The 23674-nt window shown below is 42.5% G+C and overlaps 2 protein-coding genes across 4 annotated transcripts in view; both read right to left on the reverse strand.

Moving 5' to 3' along the window:
- Positions 1–2646, reverse strand: part of LOC109477323 (A disintegrin and metalloproteinase with thrombospondin motifs 9-like) — a 113009-nt gene extending 110363 nt beyond the window's left edge. For all 3 annotated transcript variants that reach the window (XM_019778506.1, XM_019778505.1, XM_019778504.1), the window contains exons 1-3: positions 2417–2646; positions 1885–2243; positions 850–1003 (exon numbers count right to left, since the gene is read on the reverse strand). In XM_019778506.1, the coding sequence (XP_019634065.1) occupies positions 850–1003; positions 1885–2243; positions 2417–2501 (598 nt within the window). In that variant the 5' untranslated portion in view covers positions 2502–2646. The remainder of the gene's footprint in view (positions 1–849; positions 1004–1884; positions 2244–2416) is intronic.
- Positions 2647–6799: 4153 nt separating this feature from the next.
- On the reverse strand, positions 6800–23084 carry LOC109477322 (pseudouridylate synthase 7 homolog-like protein). The gene is given in 9 exon segments (XM_019778502.1): positions 6800–8405; positions 9845–10095; positions 10630–10723; positions 11557–11658; positions 18410–18611; positions 21472–21631; positions 21823–22804; positions 22806–22868; positions 22870–23084. Coding segments are annotated over 9 exon segments (2556 nt in total). The 5' UTR covers positions 23044–23084; the 3' UTR covers positions 6800–7877.
- Positions 23085–23674: the final 590 nt, after the last annotated feature.

A 23674-nucleotide genomic window follows, 5' to 3' on the forward strand; every position in this document is an offset into this window, starting at 1 on the left:
TATTGTATGCTAGCGGTGACCATGTCCCCGAGTTCTGGTCCGCTGTCACACAGTTTCCTTAGCACTACAGCCTGTTCAACTGACAAAAGACAACAATTTGGAGCCCAAAGCTGCAGGAAGGGGCTGACAGGGCGGGAGGGGGGCAGCTGGTTCATGTTGCCCTCCTCTGGAACAGAGGTCGCACCTAATGCAGGATATCCAGTTCTGCTGCACTCACCCTCATAGACAACCCTTTCACAGGAAGTTGTATTTACTGAGGGGGGAGATTATTTATATAAGCTAATCAGTACCCTCTAACAGTAAGGGGAGGAACACAGTTGGCTCTGTGTCCTAGACTGAGATATCTCGGAGTGAGATAAGTTCAAGATTAGTCTAAAATAGGAGAATAGAAAAATAGGAGAATAGAATACACTGAGATGTTCCATTAAAAATCAAGGGAGAGCTTGGAGAATCCTGTCATCACTTCCTAAGATTATAATTGTTCCATTATAATTACACTAAAATATATAACTAACAAGTTTATCTGTTATATCGTTCTCCTAACAAACACGTCAAGGGTATGTTTATGAATAGTAACTTGAGCCACCCCCCTCAACAATGGAACAACCCAATAGATCAATCACTTTACAATACAATCAACATGTGTGTGTGTATGTAAAGTAATGTTAGATGGCACAGTTCAAAACTTTATCACTGTTGCTCAACCAAGCGTAAGACATTTTAAACACCTAATCCAAGTCCTACTCACACAAGGAATGCGGGCCCAAGAGAGGCATAATTTGCAGCTAAAATTCTATTGTCAGACATAATTGAATAAACAATACAAAGGCATAAGTCGGTAACACCTACCATGTACTCCACATGAGGATCCTCCACTGTGCTGGTGTTTGATATTGTCTTTTCTGTACACAACATGAGGTTTGCTGTGCCCACTGTCCTCGCCATGATCGTTGTTAAGGGGTTCAATAAAATATTCCGAGTTTGGGGTCCTGAATGCTCCTAGCTGGAAGGGTGGGAAGAGAGAAAAAAAACATGAAAAGTTTGGCAGTTTGCCTGAAGTCAATGGGGATTCCCTGAGGGGGGCGGTCCTAGGCTGATATCTGCTTTATATTCGTGCTGGGCTTCCTTCTTAGGGCTATTAAATATTCATTTCCAGTCATTTGACACCCTTGAGTTTAGAGGGGGCCCGTGATTTAGGGAGCGTTCAGTGCTTTCAGGCAAATACAAACAAATGTGACGTTTTAGTGGACGACGGCCCGGAACATGACATACGAGATATGGTTAGGCCTTTCTGTAGTGTCAGGCGGATATATTAGGGCTAGGATTCAACTTTGTAAACTAGATAATCACTGCACAAATCCTAACCAGACTTGTAAGGGATGGCGCAGACTGACATGACATGCAGATATCGGATTTAGCTCTCCCCAGACCGTTTCGGCAGGAGTATTTACAAATACTTGAATGAAAGTCATCCTCCTTCTGTGCCGGCCGCGGTTAGTTTTTAGTCGCGAAGCCACAAGTCTAACCCCAGGGCAAACCTCTGCAGTATCGACTTACGCGGGCTATCCTGGGCCCATTACATCGCGTGTCCGGCCCCCCTACACGTCCACAGGCCACAGGAAATATTAGAAACACCCTGACCTGGGCACTCACACCTAAACATACACAAACCGCAGAGACTCTTTCTTCAACAAACCCGTCCCCCCTAACCCAGGCTAGGCCGGGGCAGGTTCAGGTCAGGAAGAACCAAACATTCTGATGGAAATAACGGTACCCTGTCTCCGGGCACCCAACATTCGGACAGTTGCGAATGCCAGTGTAGGAAATAAATAAACGGGACAAAGGCAAAAGTATTGGGGGTCAAAGAAGCGTTGTGAAACTTACGAGTCCTGAGCAGACACTGACAGCTACAGAAGATTCCGGGTGGGAATTGACACGTCCTGTGTAGTAACAGTGCTGGAGGTGGGTATCATTTTCTGGGTCATACTGCGGTCTTCCCAAATGGTACACGGAAAAGGTCGGAGCAAGAAAGCCGGCATCTGCTGTGAGATTGAGGTGGAACTTTTCCCCGAATGCTTGCAGTGTGTAGGCTGTCCGATCCTGGCCCGTTTTACTCCAGCCGACCGACACAGCGTCGGCACTCCGCTTCCTAAAATGGTGCGTGTGGGGGTACGGGTCGCCATTGTCGTCCACACGAGCCGGCACCACTATCTCATACCTGGTCAGGCCCCGCAAGAAGTCCTCTGCAAGAGACAAGAAGAGAGAGACACACAGATAAATGCGGCGCAGCTGTGCCGTGCCACGTCCCGACCAGACCGGCTAGCGGTCCCCGGGAAGGCTCCCGCCGGCAGGCCGCGGCACGGAAGGAAAAGCTCGGCGACGGGAGTGAGACCCAGGGAAAAGAAGGGTGGCCTACCTCGGTCGTGGCTCTGTGTTCGTAGCCCTAGCGCTGGCTTGAGGAGTTCACAACACAGGACTAAAGCAACGAACAGAGACCACATGGTCACCCTGCACAACACTGCATGCACTTTGCAGGTCCCCCTCAACAGCAAGCCGGTCTAAGAGATGGCAAGGCTCCAAAAATTTACTTGATCTTTTGCAGCACTCTTCTCCTTCCACCGGTGGATCAAACCAAAAGGTCCGCCCTCGTGCCCCGGGAGCGACTCAAACCTCTGAACAAACTCCAGTCGTTTTGCAACATATTTCGTCCGGTATAAAACTTCTCGACCTCGGCGAAGTTGCAAAAATTTTTTTTAGATCAAACAGTGCCAGTCTTATTGACGACTGGTACTTTAAACTATAAACGTTTGGTTGATATTTTCAGCACATTTGGTAATGGTCTTATAATAGTCAACCTCACAGCTGTTGCGGTCGGATGAAAACAGACTACAGTATTTCATCACCCTTTCATCTTAAGTCGCTGTAAAGTATTGTATCGCGTCTTGCTGCGTAGTTCAATCTTGAGTGTATGAGTTTCCCGTCAAACGAAAAGAGGGCTGGGGCACAACGTTGGAAACGTTGAAGTGTTGTTAGACCGCCTCATGAACTTTTGAATCCAACCCAGTCCTTCGTAATCAACTTCAGACGTCATTCAACATCGTAATAGGAGCACTAACCACGCCTCCTAAAATATACAAGCTGTAATTGGTGAATTTGTACAAATTAGCATATTGCTCTTCGCTATTGGCCACGCCTCCTACACAAGACCCCTCTGATTGGCCTGTCCCACGCGGGCCGAGGAAAAGGCGCGACATGGCGGGAATTCCGCACATTGCCGGGCAACAACAAGCAGTCAAGTGCGGAAACTGCAGCGCATGGAATATTGTTGTGAATTTCTTACGAAAAAGTGCTCCCATAATGAAGAAAACAAGTCTCTCCCAATCGATTTGGTTAATATGGAGGACGATTCGGCCGGAAAAGGTGTTTAGAGAGTCTCGTCGCGTCGCTTTTCCGGCCCTGTCCAGCGAAAGTGACATATTTACAAACAGATGCGACAAACGAAAACAAACTGCGACCCAGAGAAGATCCGACCAGGTCCTTCGATGGCTTTACCACAGCTCAGCAAGAAAAATACAGAAGGAAAAGTTGTCAAATATTCAAAACTGTACTGTTTGTGAAGGATTCCTACAGCACAGCTGGACACGGGAACATTAATTGAGATTACTGAAATCATGAAATATTGCCGCGTGTTATCAAGGACATTCTACAGAAAGCTCCTTGGTGTTATGAAGTGCGGCGACCACTTAGCTTTTGTCCAGACCAGATAACCATTAAAATCCTGTCGTTTTTTTTTCTCGCGTTTGACGAAGTTTTGTTATCAAAAGGGTATTGACTTCTAGTGTCCAACCGAGAGAGCATGTAGCATTGTGTGCGCTAATTTTCTCCCATGACAGAAAAATGACTAGTTCCCTTCTCTAAAATCTGCCTGCAGAGCAGAAATGAGATTACTACAATATCTCATCCCAACCACTTGATTGTGAGGAACAATAGGGGATTACTCCCTTTCGGCGACCCCTTTGAAGTGTTAGTGATTGACAGCACAAGGCCACGACCGGTGAGGTTTTGTATGATTCCCATTTGGGATGAGTCATGGCTCCAGTGGGACGAATGTACAATGTATAATATCTAAGCCTGTCGTTTTCATTGGCTTTTACATGTTCTCTTTTTTTTTTTTTTTGTCGTTTTTGCGCTGCTCAAGTACTCAAAGGAGGCAAAAGTGAATAGATCTTTATGCGCTGAATGGGGAATCAGCTAAACTCGGGGAACCCTGATGCGATTTGTATCGTCTTGTCGCCGAACTTTGCGACGCGAATCTCATCAAACTTCGAGAAAGATTGAACTTTATCTGCTACAGTTGATGCGGTGTGAACCACCGGTTGTAACAGGTGGCTTGTAACGTCCCATGGGATGTGGTGATGCAGACACAAGAATATAAGTTGACGTTAACATCGTAAAGATGCACAGAATGATTACTTTTGTATCGAGCAAGGTACAAGATCAACATCTGAACAGAACATTTTAAGGTGGGTAAATTACGTTTAGAATGGATAAACGATGCTGATAGCGATAAATAGCCAGAAAGATTTTATTTGTATTGAACGAGGGTTAGGCTCAAACTTACAGATAGAAGCCCACGGAGTTTGGGTGGGATAAGTGCCAACGGAACTGCTTGGCGCTTGTGTAGAAATGATAGTAACGTTGCGGTATGATATTAATTCAACGGCCGCACATTCGTAGTCTCATTTGTTCGTGGGACGATTTCTTTGTCCTACAATTTTCCGAAAGCTAAGGTCGTATAAGGCCGCCGACAACCTTTTCCCTCACAAGGCAGCTAAAATCAGCACAAGGCCTACGAGTAGACTTGTTCCTTGTCCAATATTTAACAAATAACTGATTATGTGAGCTTAACTTCAGGATGTGTGTTGAATCAAAATGTCCACATTTGCGCCCTTAAAATGCCACTTGTAGTAGTCTTCATTGGTATGGTTCATTTGCGGTTCTAATGACACCCTGGTCATCATCACAGCAAACAAGGGATAAATCCGCTAACGGTCCCACATGCAGGGAGCCTCAGGTTCCAATCGCCAAGAATCGGATAAATCGGTCTTTTATTTGTGACCTTTTTTATGTTTCTACGCCCCTCTCAAAAGTTGAAAAGGTGCACTACTAGATAGACGTACCAAATATATTGCAAAAACACGCATAATGCGGATCGATCCTTACATCTGATTTGAGATTAGGGACTTCATCATCGTTAGCCTGTCAGCAGTTCTGCGGCTCATTTACTGACTAAACAGCGCATGGAACAATTAACAATTAACGCTGCGCATATAATGGGTTAGCTGCCGCCAGGCACGTACAAAATCTCAGGACGCCTTTCATTCTCTCTGGACTATTGGTACTTAGTAAATACCGCAGATCATTTGGAGCTATTACAGGGAAAATTCCCTCTAGAATGACCCTTTCCCCTAGTTTATCATACCACACACCCTCATTCCCCTATTCTTCAACCAAGAATGGAATTCTTGAGTCTAATCTATAGATACGTGTGTCCCCAATAAGATGTACAATGTAGGGTGTACAGTCCAGGAACAAATGGAAATGTGGACAGCAGAAACTACCTGCATGCAAGTACAAAGTCCGGCCTGCCCATAGATAGTTTGTATGTTCGTCCTCCTTTCTTATCAACTCTGGTTAGTGACACACATCTTCAGATGGAAGTTTAACTGATCATATATTTACTCTGTACATAAACCACCTGTACAACAGGTGTGGGCTCAGGTATCCCTGCTGCTGCCACACTGTCTCAAGTGTATGACAGGGTATCCTCGTAGCTGCCACACTGCAATGTTTCACCTGTACGGCAGGTATTCCCGCCACAACATCTCCTGTGTACAACTGCAGCCAAGGTCTTCTTAGAAACAGCATTTGTTCCTGCAGCTCAGATTCACCTGTAAATCGAGATTTGCAACATTTTTCAGGTTTCATGACATTTGTATCTACTGTGTTTGCAAAACTGTAATGTTGCAATAACTATGTATCTCTGAGACTATGATTAACTGACCAGCATGCTTTGTGAAATTATTTTCCTATCACTTGTGATACACTATCTTTTGTTTTTCTGACAAAAAATACACATGTAAGTCCACTTTGGGGCCTGTTTTTTGAGGATGGTACCCAGGCTAGAATATGGTCTCAATTTCATCCATTCTCTTTTCATTGGGTTCCAAAATAGTTCTTTCAAAGCAAAAAACAAAGGACCAGAAAAACTCATGGAACAACAGAAGAAACATCTGGAAAATTCAAAATTACAGACCAATTGGTGGAATTTCAATTATCTGCAGTTAAAGCCAAACACAAACACTACTAATGACAGATTTAGTGTATTGTGTGCCAGTGGTGATACATACCACCCAGTAGTCACCGGCAGTGAGCTTCAAGCAGATGTGTGGTCTGTGTAAACAAAATTAAACATCTATAGATCTGCTTCTACACTGGAGTTCTTACTTTACTCCAGCACGGCAGTGATAAAGAGGTCTCTTTGCTTGCAGTGAACCCCAGCAGCTACTGTTTTAATACCAGAAACAAAAACAACAACAGAGTGGGTTTAGTCTGGCTTTGCTTCATCACAGAGAGGGGCAGGCCACAGAAAGTCAGTTCTCCTGTTCTTGGAACCATCTTAGTCCCCAGGGCAGACTTGTATAGCCTGCTAAGGAGAGTAGAACCATTCTGACATTTTTCAGAAGAAATTATGGCAATACAGTACTCCTTTTCGTTGGTGAAGATTCAATAAAGCAAACCACCAGTGCAAGTTTGAGTGTAGTTTTATTGTCTAATACTGTCTTGCTCTACTGTAGACGTGCATTTCCATTTTATTTAGCCTTTACATATGGTCCAACCCTCTTACTCTGAGTCTTAGAAAAATGATGGTGCACCCTGGACCCTGTCTCCCCCATGTGTCTGATGGGCTGACCCCAGTGTTGAGTGTACCTGGTGTACTGATGTTTGTGAAGTAAAGAGCAGACAATCAGTGGTGTTGACTCAGCAGAGGAACTCAGGTGTCCTGTTAACACGTGCCTCTGTCAGCTGGTGTAACCATGGCAACCAAGCTCTAACTACACGTACACATGAACTATTGTCCTGCAGACTCCAGCTATGCCAATTCATTTCTTCCATTGTTGGACATTTCATAGCAAAATTTTTGCAATTTTTGTAAGAGATAATCAGGCCATTTAAGTCTTCGTAATCCGTAAGGCAGCTGCCCAAAATCATCGTAATTCTTAATCAATACATCAGTCATAACGCGTGATTGTTCATTATCAGCTCTGAGAATTTAACATAATTTGTAATCGGCGGCAAAAATTTTGCATAATTCGCAATCACTACACCCCATGTAGGACCTCATTTAGATTTGATAAAAATTGATTCTACTGACCTGCATAAAACTATAGACTACATCTAGGTAAGAACAAACTCAAGTTTCAATTCTATTGGTAGTTTTGTGCTATTTTTTTCATTTCTTGTTTTGCTTGTAAAGTATGAGAAACAATTACAGGTGCCATTGTAGGAGAGCCCTAACCATTGAATCTAGCCGTGATCTGATCCTAAGTATGCCACTCGATCACAAAACTTGACAGTTCATTTCAGCCTCCTCCCATACTTTTCAGTGTACTTGAAAGTTTAATGGCATCAATCAAGTTGGTGCCAAAACCCAAGTCAGCATGGTCACTGTTCAAAGCAGAAGCTACGGAAGTTTGTATTCATACGATCCTCAGAAACTCCACATGAGGGCTGGTCTGTTGTGTTTGCTCTCACTAATGGATTATATCCCCATCCCGGCCCACCGTCCGGGGACCCCGGCCTGCTGACATGCTATATCATGTGTTCATTACCTCCCGCAGAAACATGGTGGCGTAGCAGGAGGGGTCCAGCACGAACTGGGTACGCACATGAAAGCTGTCACCGTGGGAACCATCACTGTCCGTTCCCTCCGACGAGCCACGCGTCTCCCGCGACACCGAGCCATTTGTGGTTGAACCCTCCCCCCGCCGCGTGTCACGTCCTCCAACACCTCCAGCGGATGTTTGAGATGGAGAATCGGTTCCCAACGACTTCCGTGTCATAGCAGCGGATCGTAAGTCTTGTTGAAGATCGCCATCGCGCAGCAGCTCCCATTCTAAGGCCTTCACCTGGGCAGTCACATGCCGGTAGTCTCCGGGGATGTTCAACTTTAGTGCACGCATCCGGAAGCTGTTCCTCTCAATTCCGTCCCCTTGTAGCGCTCTTGTGTACTCCTCCCCCAGCTGGTTGCTAGGATACTGGATGCTGTTGCCTGGCAATGGGAGGACGACATCGTGGATGGAGTACTTGCTTTGATCCACGTCTGCTTTGGTGACAGTTCTTACCTGGGAGGGAGGAAACAGGAACATAAATAGCTAATAAGTAAAGAATAGTTATACTGCACAGTTTTCTTTTATTCCATTAGAGGCAGAAAAGGCAGAATAACAGTATTTGTCCTCAACAATAAAGCAGAACTACAAAATCGTATGAAACCTTCCTACATGTAAGTCTGTACTGTAGTAAGCACCTCTTCAGAAGGGGCCAGACAAACTTAAGGTGTGTTGACTTTACAGGAGAGTTTGTGGTTTTCACAAGGATGTGTAAACAGGTGCAGGACAGTCCCCAGGTGTTTTCTGTCCACAGGTGAGGCCGTGGCATCCTGACCATTGTCTGTGTGTAGGAACCCCTCAGTAGCGTAATTCTCACGACTATCATGACGGGAAACCCACAAAGTCGACAACTTCTTAGAACAGAAAAGGCGCTGCATAAATTTTTCTGACAAATTGAGCTAGGGCTACACTGTTGCAATTTCTGCATGATCATGAGAGAGATGTAGATTTTATGAAGCATGGCTCAAACTCTCAAACTAGAGCACAGTCTGCAACTACCATACAGGAGATGCAATAATAAACAACAGGCACATTACAAATAATTAACAATTGACTACAACAAACTACAGTGTAAATCAGACAAAGCTGCATTGTTGGTGACAACTGCCCGGAAGAACACATTTCATTTGTAAGCTAATTATGAACTGAAGGTAACCCAACTTCAAACAGCAGTGAAAGCTGTGGGTTTCCAGTCAGGTCAGTGTGTAAACTGTACTGATGGCTGCTGTCAATTGATGAGACCTGGATGTTACAACAGGGTCTCTTCTTCACAAACATGGTCATCTTACAGCAACAGAAACTTTTGAGGGGAGTTTCCAGGTTTAGTTTAATTTTGACTGAATTGAGACTGATCTGAACTGAAGTTCTCTTCCTTTTTGAAAGATTTATTTTACAACAACAAATAAACTTGAAAAAGTCTATAAACAGGTAGCTGATTTTGTTTAGCCCATGCTGTAAGTACTTGATCCTGTTGTTAGTTACTTCCAAGGAGGTCAATGTAATCTGTTACCACCCAGTGTGAAGAGGCTTAGGCAATAGCAATTCTATCATTTGTTTCTCCAAAACACTCACCTGAAAATTTTTACAATTTGACACATTTCACGCCAAAAAAAATTAACCATAAAGCTTATTTTCCTTCACCTTCTCTTAGTTGAGTACTCTTATTTCTCAAAAAAGTCAAGGAAAAAAATTTCTACTTAGTACTGTGGATAATGACCTATAGAAGATTGGGATGAAGCTTACAGTTAGATATTACCGGTATGCAGATACAGGTGTGACCATTCATTTGATGTAATATGACTGCCATGTGTCTGTGAAGTTGGTATGTTATAAGATACAGATAAATCATGAAGAATAGATGAGTAAGAATCTGATGTTGATACAAGAAATTTTACCTTTCTGTTTCCAGAGTGGGTTTCCAGCACCAAGTCTCCTTCCACTGCCCGCCAGCCGTACGTTTGGATCCTGCTGGACACCATGTGGTTCCACACCAAACTGCAGTAGCTGTGCACGAACAGGGAGCGCATGGCGTGGGGAACGTTCAGGAAGGCCTTGGTGCAGCCCTCGTGGTCTGTCCCGTGTCGGCGCAAGGCCTTCAGGAGCAGGCACTCCCGCGTCTTGTACGCTGGCATGCGGGCCAGGGTGCCTGGAAAGTAAAGGACATGATCTATAGTCAAACCTGTGCAAGTGACCAGGAAAATGAGCCATGTATGACTGGTTTGTATGATACCTGTTTGAGTTTAATAGTTAAAAGTATCAAGACTTAGTATACCACAGTAAATAAGGTCCACCTGGTCAATGTGACCATTTCTTGCTGTTACCATTTTCCAAGTTCCTTGGGTTGTCACTATAGAGAGGTTTGACTGTAATAAAAGCTATCTAATATTGGTCTCAATCTAAAGGGCATATGATAGGTACAGTATATATAGGTTCAATATAGTACATGCATGTATAACAGCACAACATTCTCAACATTAGCAAGTATATGTGCAACAATATAGCATAGAAAACTCTTTTTGACAATAAGCAGTGGACCATGTTACAACAGATCTAGCTCTAAGAACTGCAGCCCTTTTCAGTAGCATGTAAGGCAACAGGTGGGATTAGAACACTAAACCTTCTGGTTATACAAAGAAGCAGGCTTGCTGGCCACTGTACCATTCACACTGTACACCCCTACCTGGAATGTCTCCTGTTCGCGCGTAGTACGCTTTCGCCGTGTTGACAGGATCGTCAGCGGGATCGGGGTGTAGCAGACATCCGACAGCCGCAGTCTGAACAGTAAACAAACAACGGGAGAGAGGGAGACCATGTTTGTTTGCGCCATACCGTCTTAAACTGGGCAAGACATTCCGACATGATTCCCTACAAGATTCTTAGCCACACAGGGCGGTTGTTCTTGGCATAATCCCACTTCGCAGTCACGATGCCTTAAGGTGGCTAAGAAAGTCGGAAGTAACCTCACCTGAAGTGTGTGATTAGTCTTTGAGAAGCAACCCTTTCTTTAAGACATAAGGGCTTGTCTCCACCCAGCTCTTTAAAGAGTAAACCTGGTCCTTTTCCCTCACAATAGAAGTGACTAAGGTGATTTATCATAACTTAGTTTCTCCTTCCGGTTGCTACAAATGTAAGCTGTAGTGCTCTGCTTTAAAAACAAGGATTTGGGACACCGTACATTACCTGGAGATTCACCCCAAACTTTTATTTGCTTAACGCCAATGTGATGTAATTCCTTGGTTCAGTCTTGAAGACATAATGCTTAATAAATAAAGGCTCAGGTCTCCCGATAACCCTACAACCCATTTCTTCAATGAACCATTTTAGCTTGGTCAGTACTGTCAGTTGTTACAGTCTAAAACCTGTGCTTAAAATCCATGTACAAGGATCTGGTCAAGTATCTACTTAAGGCCTCACTAATACAATTCCCTGGTTTTAAAATACTTGGAAAGTTTTAACTTAAAAGCCAATGAAACAAACTTTTTTCTTTAAGAGAGCAGGTAGAGGAGCTGTCTCAAGAAAAAAGATCCTGACAAGATCTTGGAACTAACTTAAAGATTTTCTCTTCAAGAAGCCTTGAACATGTTCTACCTGAACACCTCATGCTTACCATGTCCCCTTTCAGCAAGGCTCGTCCAACGTGGGGGGCGAAAGACTTGCTGTCTGCTGACCCAAATCTTTGCAGCCCGAAGTAGTTAAGGAAGCCTCTGTCCTGAAAGACACAAATGGGGTGTCCGACATGGTGTATTGACATATCACTTAGATAGGACTTCGCTTCACAACACAACACAACACAACACAACACAACACAACACAACACAACACAACGGATCTCATTTGATTGTGAAAAAATACAAGATGTAAACATGTAAGAATGCTGCGTAGGGTTGACCTACAAATGAACAGTAACTGTTATATAATTCAATATTGTGATGACAAGGATGAAAGGTTTACATATAGGGTCACCAGGGTAAGTTTAAGATTTCAAATCAATGCTCCACCATCATGGTGGAAATCATGTACTAAGTTTTCAAACGGATGCTAAATTTCAACAGCCTGTATGCCTACAGTTTTCATCACATTTGGTTTTGATAACTTTTCGTCGGGAAGGTCTTTTCCTAGAAAACCTCTCCCTTTTTTTTCTGGAACTGTCCAACATGCATGCTGGAAAGGCTTTTCGACGGGTAATGTCTTTTCCTAGAAAACCTCTCCCTTTTTTTTTCTGGAACTGTCCAACATGCATGCCGGAAAGGCTTGTCGTTGAGTAAGGTCTTTTCGTAGAAAACCTCTCCCTTTTTTTCTGGAACTGTCCCAACATGCATACCAGAAAGGCTTGTGTCTTAACTAAGGTTTAAAATCAATTCTGCCTGCCTGCCTAACATGACTGGCCATGGCCTTTATTTCATCCTGCCCAGCTGATGCCCAAATCACCCTGTCCAATGGATTATGGGAAACACACCACAACACTCAGCACCTCTGAGGGTAAGTTTGATGGGGGCAGGGCAGCAGCACCAGGAACAAAGGAGAAGCTATGCCTCACATTTGTACAGGACGCTGCGTTTACAGTCTGTGAACAACTGGTTTCACAACTGGCTTTCTTATGGTCAAAGAACAAACTGAACAAATTACATCCTCTAAAGCACAGAGTTGTGGACACAAAAAACTGTGAAATATGAGTAGTAATGGAGACTTTACAGCCTGTCTTGATAACTAAATTTGTCCTAAAGTTGTCCCTTTAAACATTTTTTCTCATTGACCCAAGCATGAAGAATCTTGTCTACAGCCTGTGACCATCTGTCCATTTTCTTGGGAGATGCACATATTTTCAATCTCACCCTAAAGGTTACATGCTTGTAAACCCTTTCGACCGAATCCAAAGACCTTGTAAACCCTTCTGACCGAATCCAAAGACAGTGTAAGATTTCCAAGTCATCTCCACTCCCTGCTGAGAAGCTACTTATCCCTGAATTAAAACAAATATCCTTGTAGACCTCAGATATTTCTGGCACAAGTTCAAGAAGCCCTGGGAACAATGGCGGCTCTGTTCTTCCCTCCCAGTACCCTCCTTGGAGGAGAAAGTCAAGCAGTTATTTCTCCGGTTGTCAAGGAGCTTCTTACAAGACAACTTAACACACATGGGTCAGCTGACAGGTGGGACTTCTTCTGACAGCAGGACTTCTTTTGGTCTCCAGGAAGACTTCCAAAGTGAGGAAATTGTTGATTAGCACAACATCTTCATGGGAGAAATGAACAAGCCAGGAAGTCCCTCAGGTGAAGACAGCTGAGACAGAGGAGTTAATATCAGTGTTTTGGTCTGAAGGACAGGAGATGGCTGAGAAGGTGAAGTCCCAACAGTCTCAACTAGTTCCTTGGTGGGGACATTGTTGAGTTTATGGGGTGAGGAGAAGGAGTTGTCTGTCCCTGAGGTGCGACAGGAAGTGTTGAAAGCAGCATCAGTCTGGAAGAAGTAACTCTGCAAACAGCAGGAGGTTGTCACATTCTTCAACGATTTCCTAGGTTATGCAATATCTGATTTATGAGAAATACTAAGTATACATGTATATACTGACTGTGATATAAAAGGCCTGGCAGTCTTGGTATCTTATTCACCACTTCCTTTGTATAGAAATTACTGATTTGTATTCTTTGGTGTCTGTAATAATAACAACAATCATCATTATAATATGTTTATTCAGTACTCAATTACAAAAGAGTACAGACTTGCAGAGTGCCCTATAGTGAGTGCTACTAGTCTTGAGTATGATGCAATGGGCCTGGCCTTCACATACCATTACTCCTGGCATTAGTATCTTAGGATTTCTTCATCTGGAAGAAATATTAAGGATTAATCCTATCAGCGGGAGGTCCTTGTAAGTATGAGATGAATGACTTCCTTACTGACATGTTAAGGGAGATGATGAAGGAGCGGGCAATCCCTTGGCCAAAATAGAAGTATTCATATCAGCAACTTAAGACGTCTTAGTCAGAACAGGTGTGACTCTGCTGACAGGAGACGTCCCCTGATGGTCTTGAGAAACTGTCAAGGTGCCAAAGAGGTTACACTGAGCATGTCTTGAAGGATAGGCCAAGACAGTCCCCACAGAGCTGAGGTGGGAGTGTGAACATGTAGGAATGACAAAGGTTAGCTTTATGCATGTAGGTGGTCATGGCAATATTCGGAAATGTTTCCTGGGGAGCAAAATTGATGATAAACAGAACTGATCTTGGAAAAGGATGAACTCTTGGAAGGCCATATCCTGCAGAGAATTAATTTCCTTGGTTCGTTTCAAAATGTTCAAGTGAAAGTTCAGCAAAAGGACAAGTTGAAGGACGGATAAAATACATTTTGTAATTCTTACTGGGGTTTCTTCATGAAACTGTGTGCACCAAAGTATAGACTTATCTCTCTTACTCCGTTTCCATGTTGATTACTCCAATCTAAATCAATTATGCCTTTTGAGGCACAGAACCAAGAACTCCAAGTGGTGTGTCCAGAAGATTTTAAAAAAAATTGCATACTCGTGATTTCTAAACTGTTTTCCTCACAAGAAAACAGTTGACTGATACACAAGAGGTAAACTGGTAAAGTACAGAACAAAACTCATGCTCCTGTGCCCATACTGGTCACCTTCCTGCTCCCTACACAAATACCTGTCTAATAACATTTTCATCACAGTATATTATAATCACGAAGAAAGTTGGCCTTTTGACACCTGGTGTCATCAGTCAATGTCTTCTACCTATCTCCAGAGAACCAAGTGTGGCCTACACAAAGATTAAATCATGCAGTGGATTTATCTATTATGCTGATGTGTGATTGGCAAAAGTCACACTTTTCTTTAAATTACATGTTAGGCAAGCCACCACTGGTACAGTAGAGCATTCCAGGTATATCCAAAGACCGTGGATTCTTTAATTCCACAGCAGTGGCTCATCATTTGAGTTCAGTAGGGACATTCTAGGATCATCATGATGATCAATAGCAGTTAGAGGACAGGGCATTCGAATTCAGTGTTACTGACATAACCAGCTTTGCACTTGTGCATGTGAAGCTGGTATACGCAGAATGACAGTTATAACTTGTTACTGGCTACACAGATACAGATACACAAGATTGAGCACCAGGAGACAACATTTCCTGGCGTTGCATCAAACCACAGACTTCCGGCTGAATCACACACTTCATTACTTATTCATAGTCTAATCCCCTTCAGAACAGGTGTCTGTATTATTTCCTACAGTCCTATTGACACCATCCCCACCCTGCCCTCCCTGATGTGCCATTACTGCTGACCTGATCCCTCATTACACAAACAAGGGGAATCTCCCGGGGACTGACTCAGTACAGCTCACTCTGGGGCAATATCACTACCTCAGCATCATAATACAACTCTGCAAAGGGACTGTTCGTGAGGTAGTTTTAGGCCAGTTGTTGTTGGTTCTTGGATTTCTAATAAATATGCTTAACAGTTTAATAGTTAATTTGGAAAAATATTATGATAACAATGCCCAAGGACCAGATTTTAGCCAAGCCACAGTGCACTCAGATTTATCACAGATTTATGAATGGAAATACAGTCATATTCAAGAACCTGTCACAGCTATTCTGCCCGCTGCTTTTATGATGTCTTCTTGCTACATTTTCACCTTAAAATGTCAAAAACCAAAGAAATGAATTTGTGTAGCCTTAGTAAGAATATCATGATTTTATTATAATTGTAATCATGGCAGTTTGATGAGTTTTGTTTTATGATATAGCAATAAAAAGTGTTTTGCTCTGTTTTATGATAAAGCAATAAAAAAAATGTCTGTTGTAACTTTTGTCTGATGAAAATAATTGGTGATAGAATGTTTCATCACATCACTTTTTGTTATTACTGGCAACCATACACAACATACTCATAGTAAGGCTCTCCCAAACACAGGACCAAACCTTGATAAACTGTCCAAAAGGTCTATCCTACTTGCAAAATGTCTGCATGTCTGGGTACATGTACACCCCTATGTTCTGACATACATTCTGCAGGAAAGATTTTTTCTGCAGGAATTTTATAGTAATTCCTGCTGAAATTCCTGCAGGAGGAAAATTTTCAAAATGAAAATTCATGAAAGTTATTACCATCATTCATAACTGTACATCATACATGTCAAAATGCTTTGATATTGAAAATATTAGCACTTGTCAAAATGGGAAAAGTCAGGTCAAAGTGGAGGGTGTAGTAGGGATAGGATTGTCGTAAAATAGGGACGTAGAAACTGTTTTGCCAGGATTCAAACCTCGAACTTTCTAAATGTACATGTAATACAGCTGCACTGTTGCCCAACACAAGATGAGTCTGCATGCTACCTGTTAATGCATCCACCCATCCAGAACAGTACAGGTATGATGTAATATCCCCTGACTGGTGTGTCAGACAGTGGATTTCCCTGAGGTCCTCTCAGTTTGATGGTTCAAAGTGGTGCTATTTCCCTGGTGGGATCTGGTATTACATCAACATACAACAGGTCAAACCCATATCATGGGTAGTTTATCATCACTGATGAGTTCCTGTCTGTGCTCATCTTCCTAAAGCCAGCATCACGCTGTTGATGAAGTTGAATCGACCAAATTTCTCAATCACTGAGTCAAAATTTCGAGAGACTCTACCATGTTATACTGGATGGGGCTCGGTGAACATTTCAGGATCCCCAGAAAATCCTGCAGTGATTGAGAGGACACTGGCCATTTTCTGGCAAGAAATGTCCCTTTGAGCACACAGACTGCAAGCCTGCTTCTTTGCACCTGCCTAGGCTACCATATTCTCTTTTTGCAAGGCAAATAAACATACTATTTACCATTGACTGAGAAAAATAACAAATATGAAGTGAAAAGAAATTGTCTTGCCTGCTTACATTTGTGTTATGTAATTTGAGCCAAAGACCAAAATAAAGGAACAGTGAAGTCTTGTTTCTGCTCCTTGGGTTTTCCATCAAATGCTCCCTTATTACAATGTCTAAATGACTTTTTCCGACCCAGCAAATGTTTGCAAGGTTGTTTCTGATGTCACGTCCCTGTAGGTAAGGTTATCACAGAAACACAATAAGGCCTGGATTTGTCGCCAACATTTGTGCAAGGTCGTCCAGTCTGTGTCTAATTCAAGGTCATGGTGAATTTGCGGCACTACCTTTGATAACTGGGTCAAAGGTGAGTCTTAAAGCTCCATGATAAACAGGATTTCAGGTTGTAGTCAGGTTTTGAAGGCTTCGGTCTGGTTCACCATTGCAAGGAGGTTAAATACAACCTCCTTGACCATTGGTAGGTTTTTTGTTTTTAAGAGTAACGTTTCACTCTTTCCATTCTGCCAGCTGTTAGCTTACAGATTACCAATATATAAAACTGGTATTGTTTACATACACCTTTTCATTTGGGACCACCATGACACAACATGAAGCATATTCCCTATCAGGGTGATGTTCTGCTTGGAACCTGTATCAGCGCCCCCTGCATTCTTAAACAGAACTGCACTACATCATTAGAATGTAACTGTTTCAGATCACTAAGTAAAAATGTTATGTTTTCAATTCTGAAGAAAATACAAATGACTCAGACAATGGCATTTCTGGAGACAATTTCCAAGAATTTTGATCCTTAAATTCTGGTATAATTACAGTAATTAGTCTGCAAATCATGCAGGATCCGTGCATGGCTGGTCATGTTTTGACAAGCTAGAAGTTTATGTAATTGATGTGTGGCTTTGATTTCCTGATAACTCTCACACACCTGGCCTGCTGGAATAATACACAGGAATATGACACCAGATGTAACCTTTATGTGTATCATTCCTGCCATTCTATAAGGCAACTCCAACAACAGTCAACACATTCAGATATGTGCATCTGTGGGTTAATCATAATATCAAATTTAATGTTGAGATTGTACTGTATGTAGCTGGTGTATCTACATGTACACAAATTTTAGCAAATTTTGGACTCTTTCTGCTACAAATTTTAAAAATTCAAAGCAATGCTAAGTACAGCAAACTTGAGATAAAAATGAAATTATGAATATTTCTTAAGGCCATTAGAGAGGGAAAATAGGATGTCTTACTCTAAGACATATTTCACCATATGTTTCACACTTTAAGGCCCTTCTAACAAGGTGCCCAACTGTTGATCACAACAGTCATGTGATCCTCACCACAAGCTGCCCCTATAATCGCAGAGTTCTGCCCCCTTCACTTCTCAGGTGTGGATTTCTGAAGTTGTGTTTATGGTTTCCTTGTCCTTGGGAACAGGAGAACTCCCAAGAACCCCAACATTCCTTCCAGCCTCTTTAAAACTCATGAAGAGTCATCAATACGACCTTTGAGGAATTGTAAGTGAACAGAATTTTATAATTAACTTAAAAGGTGGTTTGGTGCTTTTTGCTTAGTTTAACTTTTCTTGAAAAAAGTACAAAAACGAATCAGATGAAAACTTGGTACCTTAACGATGTTCATGGCAGTCCTCACCACAGCCTCCAGGTGGTCCCTGTTTCTGGTATCCCCCTCACACAGCCTCACGTCTCTCAGCAGCACCTTGAAGACGTTCCCTGCCAGGTTGCCCAGACGCAGAGGCTGCTGACAGAGGAGGAAGTTCTCCATCTTCACATCCTTCAGGCAGGGGTGGGCAGCAGCAGAGCGCAGTCTTGGAACACAACACACTCAGTCTGGTTACCTCTAGTCTGACAACAAACTACAACATTTTAGAGACTTTCAAGTTCAGTGTATCTCTATAGTATAGGCCATACCAATTCAAGTTGGTGGTGCTTGGATTTAAAGACAAAAAGAAAGCAATACTAACTGAAAGAGCAGCATAAAAAAAAGGTTCGGTTGAGCTTATATTTTATATTTCCAGTTTATACTTTTATAATTATACGTTACCTAATTATTATCCTCCATGAATGTTCTGTAAGTCTCCCTTCATTTTGTGACAGATTTAAGGACACCATCTTCTGTCACCAAAGCCAAACAGTATGAAGGACCATCAAAGACAGGAAGCATGACTGAGTGATGATTGACAGGTGTGTGGGACAAACAACTGGTGACAAACTGTTCTTTTTTAGGTGTTTAAAGTAAAAGGGGGTCATGACCTTCAAAAGGTCAGTCACGATTTTCTTTTTCTTCAAACTTCCAGCAAGTGACAGCTGTATGGGATAACAGCCACTGTTCTTCTGAGTAAAAGATCTATCAGATATTTTATTTTCCTTCGAGATCAACTTCCTTGCTTCTAGTAGAGGCAAGAAGCCTGAAGCACCATGGGCTGATGATGGAGGAGGTTATGATCGCCAGGTGATTGGGATAACTGACTGGTGACAAACTGCTGTTGTCCTCATTTAACCTTCACTCAGGCTGGTGTTCAAACTACAATGTCATGACCTCCAAAGAACTGTCAACAATTTCCTCTGTCAGTAGTGCCAACAAGCATAAAGTATGACAGACAACAGTGTGACTGATCATGATGGACAGAAGCATTGGACAACAGACCAGTGCCAGACTGTTCTTTTCCTGTCTTTCTCACAGACTAATTTTTGTGACCTTGAGAAAGTCTGTCAACAAATTCTTTCTTCTTCCCCACTCCTGTCAGTAAAGCCACACAGCATGAAGGGCAAGGGAACATAGTTTTGTGAGAGTGGCGATGTCTATAAATTCAAGCATTGTGATCATATTTCAGTCAGGCTTGTGTTCATAATAAGTGACGTGAAGGTCTGTCAACGACTTCCCTCTCCTTCCCAGCTTCCTTCAGAATCTGTCAATGGGACCAAGAAGCATGAAGGGCGCAGAAGTCAGCGATGAGGGAAGGGTGTCGTGGTTGCTAGGAGGGACCATGCTTCTGTGCAACCATGGTGACAGGTTGATACTCATACTTATTAAATGTCTCCTTTCTACTTTTGCACATGTATGTCAAAGAAAGTGGGTGGGGGGATATCTGCCAAAAGCTGCTTATTCCAGTGATTCCCTCTTACCTGACTATCTAGAAACAGAAGATTACTTCAGGTCTGGGGTAGGCTGTCAAGGAATGTCATTGTGTTACTCCTTAAGAATCTTAATGAGAAGATGATCTACCTCCCTCCCACTCACGTTGGAAATACCTGAAATTCCTGAGGTTCCTCCAGTCTACCTTAACAGGTAAAACGGAAACCTGAGGGTGTCTCAAGAGGACTGTGCACAAGGAAAACTCAATTACAGCTACAATACAATAACAGCCTCTGTGCTAGGGTCATGGGACAAAACAGAAATATTTGTCTGGAGTTTGTCTGGTGGATGAAACAATTCAAAGGACTACCTAATTCATCAAGTAAGGACTAGGAAAAAATCATTGTTTTTCTGGTTACCCGATGGAGCCAAGCAAAAACCTGCCAACCGTAGCAACCTCAATAAACATGTTTATTGAGCTAAACTGATTCAAGATCACTTTGCAAAACTTAGCCTGTATCTTAACCCTTGTCCTGCTGGCAATTTTTACACAATATTTTCAAATAATTTCATGTCTTAATCAGGTCACAGACCCTTGACTTTTTTTGCCCTGCGGCGGCGTAGTTACTTCCGCATTCGTTGCATTTCGCTGCGGTGTGATGCGTTGCACGAGAAACACCCCCAAATCGCACATATACAGGGTGCTATATAGATGGTACTGTATGTGCAACCCATATATATATGGGCCCCGCAGGACAAGGGTTAAGAGGACTTCAGTCATCTCCAAGGTGTACTGTCTTAGCTGACTACATTTTTGTCCTGCTCCTTAACCTTTTCACTACCTCAGTCTTCAGAAATGTACGGTTTATTTAGAAATTCCTGGTATGGCTAATAAAATATACAGTAGACTACCACTGCATCACTACTGTAAACAGTGTAATTGTCACCTTCCTTCCCAAACAATGTCTGACCTCAGCTACACTTTAACTGAGTCATTACATTAGAATTTCTGGTTTCCACTGTTGATACTTGAGGCCTAATAAGACCTCAGAACGACCTTCTTCATAATCTAACTCCAGAGGTCAAGTTCTTTTCTGACCTTGGCTATTCCCATTGCTACTCTTTAAGTCATTATTATCAAGAAGTCTGACTTTCTTACAGAACAGATTGCCTCTGAATGTTGATACTTTCTGTCCCAACAACACACCAGCCTGACCTTGCATGTAACCTTACACCAGAGGTCTAGTTCCTTAAATTTCTGCACAAGTTCAGAACAACAAACCTTAACCTTCCAGGGTCAACAATGTCTTCCACATTTCCCGTGCGTCTTAGGATTTGCTGTATGTTTTCGGGCTCTCTGTTGACAAATTAAGTACTCCATAACATGAGACTGTAAGGTTTACATAGGCATACAATGTAGTGGTATGCCAAGTGGTGGAAAGACCAGATCAGTAGAGACACAGGACTTTCAAAGTAGCAGAGTTTAGGGTGAGCAATTTCTTTTTTTTTTTAAATTCAAGAACCACCGCATTAGATTTGCATGGCCTACAGTGATAGTAAGGTACATCTACAGGTGTACAGGTGTTTCTCACCTATCAGATGTGACCCCCCTGGCTGCCATGGCCTGCCAGGTGATGGCCCTCTTGTCCTTTACACCTGCGTAGCTGAAGTCGGAGGGGTGAGCCGAGATGCACCTGGCCAGCCGCTGGATCACGTCAAGTGTCTCCAGGTTCGTCTTACACAGGGTGAAACCTGCCAGGATAGAAAAACGTATTCAGGATAAAACTTTCCTTGATTTGAAGAAGTTGGATCTTTCTGTTAAAAAATGTAAAATGAATTCTACAGCATCTTTTTATTGTTTAATTTACCTCTTCATTATCAAATCACTACTTTAATTTTTTTTCAGAAGACCTACTGTATAAAAGAACTAAATTTTATCTCACTTGTATAGAATGTCACAGGTGTTTTGCCTTCACAGTTCTTCCTCTTCTTCCCCTTATCCCTGAACCGTACAACAATGAAACTCCCCTCCCCTTCCTCTGCAAAAGTCTTTGTCTCCAGGAAGGACCCATAATGCCTCGCCACGGCCCTGTGTAGCTCAGTTCTCTGGTCCTTCGAGCGACACTCTGGAAACTTAAACACTTCTGAGGTTTCCCTCTTGTTCACAAACCTCATGAAGTCATCTACAACTCTTTTATCCAGTAAGGAACAAAATGACCAATAAGTCTTGTCTGGTACCACATTGAAATAGCAGTCAGTTGATGTAGTTTTCAAGTGTGGATATCTGGACTTTATCTCTTTATGCAGGATTGACCGCTCCATTTTGGAGTCAAACCTTCCCAACAACAGTTCCGAACTAGTAACGTCTGTATCACACTGTCCTTCTTTTTCAGCTTCCAATATTTGGTTGGAAAAGTCTTTCAGCAGATTGATTCTCTCTTCTCCAAGAATTCCTTCCATGTCCAGAGTAACAGCTTCTTCAGTTCCTGTCTTGTCTCCTTCATGGCTGCTATCCCGGCATTTTTCCATTCCATCTCCTGCAGAAATGGAAGTGGTTTCTACGGATTCCTGACTGCAGCTACTTTGGTCCTGTGCATGTCTATTGTGTGAGGCTGGTGTACTCCCCATCACCACACTTTCTATTCTCTTTACTGTAGCCAAATCGTCTTGAACGGAAAGTTTCTCTCCCATCTTTACTTTCTTTTCCTGGTGCTTATCAGTACTGACTGATTCTGGGGCTGAATCTTTCCCATCAACTTTATGCAGATCATCCTCTATCAAAACTTTCTCTTCATCCTTTGCTTTCCTCTCTTCTTGCTGTGCACCTTCAACTGAAAATGTATCACCCTGATGTTTATCATCACTGGGTCTGTCAGACTTTTCTGCCTCTGTGATTGGGTCACCTTCTTCCGATCCAACACTGATGTTTCTCTCGACGGAATTTGGTGGGATCCCATCCTTTCGGAACGTCCTCAGGAGGACAAACCAGGGTTTCCATCGTTGTTGATCTCAATGACCTTAAAGTCTTCTGGAAATGCTTTGATTTTCCCGCAGAACGGTTTGTGAGAGGAGAGGTGACAAGTGATGCCACACTCCCTATGGAGCCTGTGTTCCTCTGCACTGCTGAAGTCCTGGTCATCTATACTGAGATCTGTGTCTTCCATGTTGGGTTCTGCGTCAATCAATTAAGGTGAATGGATTCAAGAGTGCTGCAAAACAGAGAAAAATATTTTCAAAAACTTTTAGTTCAAGTTCAGATTTGTTTGTTTACCTATATTGAGCTCTGCGTCATCCATGTTGGGTTCTATTGTGCCCTGGCTTCACACACTGATACGTCAGTGCTACAAAACAGGGGCAGAGTATCTGGTTTGAGTGTTAAAAAGTTGTGCTTATATACAGATTACCTTATAGAAAAATGTACTAGACACTTAAAGCAACATGCATGACATTGTACAGATGGCATTCAAATGAACAGAGAATGACACAGGCTTTTCTGTGGATAGAGAATTTGCTTTTGCTAACATCAACATTTCTGAAAAAGGTACAGTAATTCAAACACTGTCATTTCACCGTATCCAAAGTCACTGAGGTGCATCTATTAAACCGAGCTGTGTTGAAACAACAAGACTTAACATGATTTCACACCAAAACAAAGCTGTACCAACATTCAAAATGATGGACTCTGGACATCCTTTAGTTTTTGCTTACTTTTCTGCACAAAACCAACTACTGGAAGAGACAATTTACTTTAAATTATGATCAAGATGTAATTATCTCTCCTAGTCCATACATGTA

The sequence above is a fragment of the Branchiostoma belcheri genome, unplaced genomic scaffold, assembly GCF_001625305.1.
Source record: "Branchiostoma belcheri isolate BF01 breed outbred unplaced genomic scaffold, Haploidv18h27 scaffold4, whole genome shotgun sequence".
In the NCBI taxonomy this organism is placed as follows: Eukaryota; Metazoa; Chordata; class Leptocardii; order Amphioxiformes; family Branchiostomatidae; genus Branchiostoma; species Branchiostoma belcheri.